At 25.0% G+C, this 8,636-nt stretch overlaps 3 protein-coding genes across 3 annotated transcripts; all 3 read left to right on the forward strand.

Moving 5' to 3' along the window:
* Positions 1-99: 99 nt before the first annotated feature.
* Positions 100-1,755, forward strand: ENU1_179120 (hypothetical protein; the record flags this gene model as incomplete). The annotated part of the gene is made up of 1 exon (XM_008861427.1): positions 100-1,755. The coding sequence occupies one exon, from the start codon at positions 100-102 to the stop codon at positions 1,750-1,752; it is 1,653 nt and encodes a 550-aa protein (XP_008859649.1). The 3' UTR covers positions 1,753-1,755.
* A 736-nt stretch (positions 1,756-2,491) lies between these two features.
* ENU1_179130 (protein kinase domain containing protein) lies at positions 2,492-4,325 on the forward strand (the record flags this gene model as incomplete). Its single annotated transcript, XM_008861428.1, has 1 exon — positions 2,492-4,325. The coding sequence occupies exon 1, from the start codon at positions 2,622-2,624 to the stop codon at positions 4,323-4,325; it is 1,704 nt and encodes a 567-aa protein (XP_008859650.1). The 5' UTR covers positions 2,492-2,621.
* A 202-nt stretch (positions 4,326-4,527) lies between these two features.
* On the forward strand, positions 4,528-8,367 carry ENU1_179140 (tyrosine kinase, putative; the record flags this gene model as incomplete). The annotated part of the gene is made up of 1 exon (XM_008861429.1): positions 4,528-8,367. The coding sequence occupies one exon, from the start codon at positions 4,528-4,530 to the stop codon at positions 8,365-8,367; it is 3,840 nt and encodes a 1,279-aa protein (XP_008859651.1).
* Positions 8,368-8,636: the final 269 nt, after the last annotated feature.

The following is an 8,636-nucleotide window of genomic DNA, read 5'->3' on the forward strand; positions in this document are numbered from 1 at the left end:
CATCACTACAATTGTTCTGAAATTATAATTAATAAAATTTCATTTCATTTTTGGATTTGTTTTTAAAAAAGGTTTAATAAAGAAAACTTAAAACCCTTAATGGGTATTTCCAAGCTAAAAACATATTTGAGTCCATATACGAGACGATTAAAGTTATTTTGGATAGCTGAAAAATACTTTTATCAAAAAAAGAGAGAGACAGTACTTATTGTTGATTCAAGTTCATTTATTTTTGACTTATTATTACATTTTAATCATGACTTACAAGCAGTAGAAAATTTTCTTAAAGACTTAAAAGTAATTTGTGGTGAACATTATATATCATTAATATTTGTAAGAGAAGGAATTAATCCATCTCGTAAGGCTACAGAATTAATTCGTCGAATTGAACAGTCTGTTACAACTAGAAATAATTTTTTTGAAAGTCCACATACAGTCAAACAAGCAAATATTCAAATTTGTATTCTTCATATTAGAACAGCATATCATCTTATTGTAAAAGCAGGATTTCAACTTATTAGAGCTTATTCAGAAGCAGATCCATTTATTATTGCAAATTCTATTAAAAGAAAGGCTTACGCAATTATTTCTATGGATACTGATTTTTATCTTTCAAGTGCTTTGAACGTTATATTTCCATATCAATTTATTACTTCTATACTTCTTGCATGTTCAAAAAAGAAGCCATTAAATCAAATCACTTTTGATGGAATTTGTTGTGAAGAATGTAAAAGAAAAATAAATGTTTCAAGCACATTTATTCCATATTTTAGTTGTTTGTGCGGAAATGATTTTACTAAATCATTTAATCAAAAGTTACTTAAAAAGTTAGGATTGTGCTTTAATTATAACACTGTCATACCTACAGTTATTGATTTTATTCAATCATTTACAGGTGATGAAAATGATTTACATCATCACATTCTGAATTTATTAGACAACGATGAAGAAAAAGAACAATTTGAAAATGGAATATATCAAATTAATCGATTGGCTCGATATATTCCAGAAAAACCAGTTATTATCCCTGGAATAGACTTATATAATACTGAACATTCTTATTCAACTACGTTAGGTGCATGGTCTATTGCAAGTAAACACAGTCCTTTATGTTATCCAAATTATCTTTCTCCTTTAAAAGCAACAAGGAAAATAAGAAAAATAATTTATAGTATATTTAAACCAAATAGTACTATTACTGAATATTATGATGATGGTGAAAAAAAACAACACACTGTACATAGTAAAAAATTAGATAATGGTGATATTTATTGGTGGTTAAAATCAATAGGATTTGATGACTCTATTTTTGATTTCGTTAATTTATCAATGAACAATGAATTACCTTGGTGGAAAACAGTTTTTGCAATAGTAATGAAATATATATCAACAAATTGTCCTAACTTTAAACATTATAACTTTTTATTGTATGAATGGTATGTTATTTGTCGTGACTATCCAAATCTAAAACGTTTTTCAAACATAAAAATACCAGGTGAAGATCATAGAGATCCTGTCCATTTGTTTAATTATTTCCATTCAGTATGTTTTGATTTCAATGAAGTTTTGATTGATTATGTTAATATATCTCCTGACTATCTCATCCCACTAACAGTTCCTTGTATCTATCAATTTGTAAACGAATTTATAATTCAGTCAAATGTTGATTCTAAGATTGATTTGTTAATTTCGGAAGATAATTTCTTTGCTAAATTATGTCAACTAGTTGGATTTAATCATGAAACAGAATAATAAATATCTAAAACTAATTAAATGACTTTATTATTTGTTTTATCTTTTAACAATATACCCCTACTGTTTTTAAGTCTAACATAAATTAGACTTTAATTAAGATAATAATGACTAAGACTTATTTAATGAGTTTTTTTAGAAAATAATTGTGATTGAATGGAATTTAAAACCATTATAATGAACAATTATCATATTTTTTTTTGTTAATTAAATTATTGTCAAGAAAACACTCAAACAAAGTACTATTTAAAAAAAAAGAATTGACAAATCAATTTCTCCTTATTGTCATTATTGTTATTGGAATGATAGTAGTTTAACGGTGTTAGTAGTAATAGGTGATAATTTGTTTAAAATTATAACGAAAAAGACGTGTGTTATATTTTTATATATTAACACTAAATTAAATATAAATTAAAATATTTTATAACAAATTTTTTTATCAACTACTTAAATACCCGTTTCCATCTTTTCATTTTTGAGTTGTTTGAAAAGGGATTAGAAGGAGCAAACTACCACAACTTTTTTTTGTTATTAAGAGAGTGACTTAAATTAAAAAAATTTTGATAGTATAAAAGGAATAAATGATACAATAACATTTGGATTTAAAATAATTCATAAACAACAAAGAAATAATAACAATAGTAATAAGAAGTTTTTTAAAATAGAACTGAAGAAAAAGAATAAGAAATAACTATTAATTTATAGTAAAGATTTAAAAGTGATTTTTAAATAAAAACAAATGATAATAAAGGAATAATTTAATATTCAAATTTTTTATTAGAAAAAATAAGAATAATGATGAATTTATTAATTTAAATAAAGAAAAAAAATTAAAATTTGATAAAAAAGATAAAAAAACTAAATCAAAAATGGAAAGAGAAGAAAAATTAAAAATGGAAATCAAAAAGAGACTTTCTAAAACAACATATAAAATTCAAGGATATTGGGATGAATTAGAAATGGCGAAAGTAATAAGTGTATTAGAAACTGTTGACTCACCTTTTTTAATTAATTATCGTAATTTTGTATATTCTCTAGAACCATTAAGTCAAGATAAAATACCATTTTTAATGAAAAAAGTAGCGAGAAAAGGAGAATTAACATTTGAATCAGACCCGATGCCATATACTTTAATGGACTTAATTAATGATGAAAAAGATAAAAAATTAAGTATAGATAAAGCTATGACAATTATTGCTCAAATATGGCTTGCTTTAAATTCATTACGTAATATTTCTGATTATATTCATGTCTTCTCTTTACATCCATCAAATATTATTTTAACAGTCATCCCAGAAAGTAATCCACCTATGTTTCAAGTTCAACTTACTAGGTATATTCCATTTATCTTTAAATCAACTCTTAATCTTGAAGAAAAAGAATATATTTCTCCTCGACAATTACATTATATTGAAAGAGAAACACAAAAGATAGATCCTTGTTGTGAAATATATACATTTGCCGCATTAATTTGTAAAATATTTACAAATCAACTTCCTTATAATCCTTCCTTAAATATTCAACAATTAATAACATCTTATAGAAACATTAATAAAGTTATTCAAATACCACAAATGAATGAATTTCCTGAAGTTAAGACATTAGTAGAACATTTAATATTGAAAAATTCTAATTGGGAATATACATATACTGACCCTTTTCTTATTCAAGCAAGAAAATGTACGTTTAATGAATTAAGAAGTAAAGCAGAAGATTATAGTGTTATTGATGAAATTGGTTCAGGAGCCTCTGCTTTTGTTTATCAAGCAATTCAAAAAACAAGAAGAGGAGAAAGAGTTGTAGCATTAAAAGAATTAAAAGTTGATAAAGAAATGTTAGAATTTATTCAAAATGAAGTTGAAATTATGAAATTATGTAAACATCCCAATATAGTTGAGTTATATGATAATTTTATTAATGATGGAAGTAGTCTTTTTAAAAAGAATGACAAAGGTAAATTTGCTGAAATTGTAATGGAATTTTGTGATGGAGGAACATTAAAATCTTTTAAAGAAAATGAATATCCTTTTGATCCATTTCCAGAGAATATGATATCACATACATTAGTTGGAATATTAAAAGGATTATATTATCTTCATACAGAGCATCATATTATTCATCGTGATTTAAAACCAGAAAATGTCTTATTGAAAGTTGATCCAAATAATAGACACTTACCACTTGTTAAAATAGCTGATTTTGGTCTTTCTAGAGTTCTTGATAAACAAGAAATGGCAACAAGTTATGTTGGGACACCTGTTTTTATGGCACCTGAAGTATATTTAAGACAGTCATATAATTATAAATGTGACATTTGGTCATTAGGAGCAATGTATTATTATTTAAGAACTGGGATGTTTCCTCTTGGTGATTCAAGGTCGCGCTTTGAAAACAATTTAAAGAAGAAAACCCCTCCTCCTTATCAAGAAGTCTTTTGGGGAACAATTCCTCATATTAAAGACTTTATTTCTCATTTAATAGTATTTGATACGTCTAAAAGATATGGTTGGTCTTCAATTCACAAACACCCTTATATTAAGACATTATTTGGAAAAAACAACCACTTTTATTAATTTTGTTTTAGTCTTTTTAATTTTAATGGTTATGATTTTTTATAATATTTTTTCTCAACTTATCAGAATTTCTTTGTTTGTTTTTCTTCTCAAAAAAGATGTTTTTGTTCTCTTTTTCGAAATTAGTTCAATTCATTACTATTAATTTTTGTTAATCAAATAATCTTTAGTTCAAGAACTTGAAAGCCACTGTCTTTATTCAATGAGCATTATTCCATTTCAATGGTGCTATATTCTTTTATTTTTGAGTATTGAGATAGTAGGAGAATATTGTGACTGGAATAAAAATGTGTTTGAAGAATGTAATACTTGTAGTCCATGTCAATTTAACTATAACAAAACAGGTGTTTTTATCATCCGTAATCGTGAAACAGAAACAATGAAATTTATTCAACCTCATGACACTTATTTCATTTTCAAAAATGTTTCTTTAAAAACTTTAGTAATTCAAAATCAAATTCAATCTACGTTTGACTTAAAAGAATTAAACACTTCGTTCATTGTTCTTATTAATGATACAACACTTAATGGAGACTTATCAGTTGATAAGATTCTTTCCTTTCAATTCAATTTTTGTTCTCCACAAATTGAAATTCAGAAACAAAACCCTATTTCTACTTCCTTAAAAATTTCCAAATTTAGTTCTGATTATTTCATTTCTACATGTTTTGCACCAAATCTTCTCCGAATTAATGAATTTATTTCTATACATATTGATAAGCTTTATAGTTCTTTTGGCTATTTATATTCAACACTAATTGTCAATAATCCTATTTTTAATTCTACTCAATATAAATTTACATTAGTTAAACAAAACGATTTGTTTCATTATTATTTTTATGACCCTTCAGTCTTAACGATTCTAAAACAAGAAGTTGTTAATTCGACATTATTTACTACTTTATTTCTTAACCAAAATAATATAGATTTATATTTATTTATTTCTTCAATAAAAATTTATTATTCAATACCTTCTCTTTCTCTTCTTATTCATTCATATACAAACGCTCAATTTGATATTATAATAAATGAAACAATTGACTCATTAACTTTTCATCACAATAATGATAATTTTACTTTTTATTCTCTTACTCAAGGATTTCTTCAGTTCTATGAATCTGATGTACAAGATGGGATTATTTATACTATCAAAACATCTTCATCTTCTGGTATTCTTCATATAACTAGTCTTCAGTCTCATATTGTCTTTGAAAATTTGGAAAAATCATTTCATTTTCAGTTAAATTCATTTCAATATATTTTAAATGCTCAAAACGGTTGTCAATCATCAATTATTTCTTCTGATTTATTTCAATGTTTATCTGACATGAAATGTCCTAAACAAAAATTTTTTGATGAAACAAAAAATATATGTCAAAACTGTTCTACTTATTGTAGTAATTGTATAAATTCAACATATTGCATTTATTGTGATGATGGTTATGTCAACCGAAATGGTATATGTTATGATAGAAATGATATTTGTTCATCTAATTCTATGTCAAGTTGTTATTTTTGTGATACAAAAAACTCATATTTCATTGAGTCATGTAGAGATTGTTCTTCTCATTGTAAGTTATGTCAAGAAAAAAAAGTTTGTCTTCAATGTGAAGACAATTATTATCTAAACCAAACTAGGCAATGTGTTAAAACTGATATTCATCAAGAGATTATGGTACAAGATCATATTATATCATGTATATCTGGTTATTATTTAAAAAATAATCAATGTATTTCTTGTTCAGAATCTTATGGTTTAGGTTGTCAAATATGTGATTCATATCAATGTATTTCTTGTTCATCTACGACTGTATTTCTAAAAGGATATTGTATTATTCCAGAACATTGTAACAAAATTATTAATGGAGTTTGTGTAAGTTGTGAAGGATTATTTTATACTAATTTTACTTCTTGTATAGACTTTCATGAACCAATCACTACAACAAGTTATTGTTTATTAATGCATTCAGGTCAATGTATTGTTTGTAATAAAAATTTTTTTAGATTACCTAATGGGACTTGTTCAGAATACCAACCTGACCATTGTGTTGAACCAAGTCAACTTGGATGTTTTAGATGTGAAGATGGATTTTTTCTTGATTTAAAAGGATCTTGTTCACCTTGTATGGATAATTGTAGGTATTGTGAAAATTCAACATATTGTCTTCAATGTAAACCTCATCACTATCTTACAAATTCACATGAATGTCTTAATGCATCTCAGTTAAATGATAATTGTGAATTAATTACAAGTTTTGGAAATGGGTGTGCTGTTTGTAAAAAAGGATATTATCGATATGGTCTTGATTGTGTTCCATGTAATAGTTCATGTTTGTCATGTCAAAACTTAGATTCATGCCTTGAATGTAAGGATGGTTATTTAATGAATAAAGATGCGAAGTGTGTTGCTTTAAATGAAACCATTGGTTGTATTAATATTACTTCAGAACATATTGGATGTGATAGATGTGCTGAAGGGTATTACTTAGAACAATATGAGTGTTTTGTATGTCCATTTAATTGCAAAGAATGTTATAAAGATAAATGTGCATTATGTTTTGGTAATGATATTGTTATTTCAGGAGTATGTTATCCAATGACAGCAGTCAATCATTGTATATCAGTTAATAATTCACAGTGTAGTCAATGTAGTATTGGTTATGTTGTAAATTATAATGGAACACGATGTATATTAAAAATACAAATATCTGTTCATATTTTTTTCTTAGTAGCAATAGTTGTTACAATTATTTTTATTATTATTATTATATGTTATTTATTAAGAAGAATATACTTTCCTACAAAACAACAAAAATTTGCATGTAATGAATTTATATTTGATATAAGAAAGAAAAAATATAAGTTCCTAGAAAATTTTGGAGGTTTACTCACTAATACACAAAAATTAATTTTTGATCAATTTAGAGAAGGAATTCCTGTTAATATTTCAACGGAGAAAACATTTATAATAGCAAGCATAAAGAAAAATCCATTAAAAATTGATTTTATATTAAACCAAAAACCTCAAAGATATGAATTAACAGTAAGTCCAATTACTATAATATTAAAAAAGAATGAAGGATGTATTTTTACATTTAAAGTTAAACCAATGTGTTCTTGTACGATAAATGATCAATTTACTATATTGTATGAAGATGTTAGAACAAATAAAATATTTAAAAAAAATATTAGTATTGAAGCACAAACAATTTTATCAACATTAATTGATTATGAAGAAATTACTCTTATAAATAAAATAGCACAAGGTTCATTTAGTATTGTATTCAAAGGAAAATTTAGAGGAAATACTGTTGCTATAAAAAGGATGAAAGATTTATGGAGAAAAGATGATTTTGAAGAATTTAGAAAAGAAATTGATTTATTAAGTAAATTCAAATGTCGTTATATTATTCAATTTCTAGGTGCTGTAATAAATAAAAATAATGTTAGTATTATTACGGAATATGCACCTTATGGAAGTTGTGAACAAGTAATGATTAAATCAAATGAAAATCCTAATTTAATTCCAAACATTCAACTTAGAATAAAAATAAGTAAAGACATTTCAAAAGCAATTCAATATCTTCATTCTAATGGAATATTACATCGTGACATTAAATTAGCAAATGTATTAATTATTTCTTTAGAAGATGAAATGGAAATTAATGCTAAGCTTAGTGATTTTGGTTCATCTAGAAGTCTTAATTTGTTAGTAAATAATATTACTTTTACTAAAGGAATAGGAAGTCCAATTTATATGGCTCCTGAAATATTACAAAGAAAAAATTATACAACTTCTGCTGATATTTATTCTCTTGCAATTTCTTTATTTGAAATTATTGAATGGAAAGAAGCTTATCCAGCAGATGACCCTAAATTTAAGTATCAATGGCAAATTGCTGAATATGTTTGTAAAGGGAATAGACCTCAAACAACAGGAATTTCATTAAAAATTAAATCGTTATTAGATTTAATGTGGTGCCAAAACCCAGAAAATAGAATACCCATTGATGTTGTTTTAAAACATCTTCAATTAATGTGAATATTTAATTTATTGTTTAATAGTATTATTTCATTAAACACTTTTCCAATGAAGGAAATACATCAAATTTTAATGCCATGACTATTGTATAAAACCTTTGGGTATTGTAAAGAAAATCAAACAAGACATAGAAATCTAAGGTTATACAACAAAAAAAAAGAAATGTCAATACAATAAATGATAAAAATAATAATAATGGTAAATGAAATAACAAGGAAAAAGGGATTAGAAGACGAGAAAAAAAAAGGTCAATTATTAGGATATATTGA

This window comes from Entamoeba nuttalli (assembly GCF_000257125.1).
Source record: "Entamoeba nuttalli P19 unplaced genomic scaffold asmbl_8037, whole genome shotgun sequence".
Lineage (NCBI taxonomy): Eukaryota > Evosea > Mastigamoebida > Endamoebidae > Entamoeba > Entamoeba nuttalli.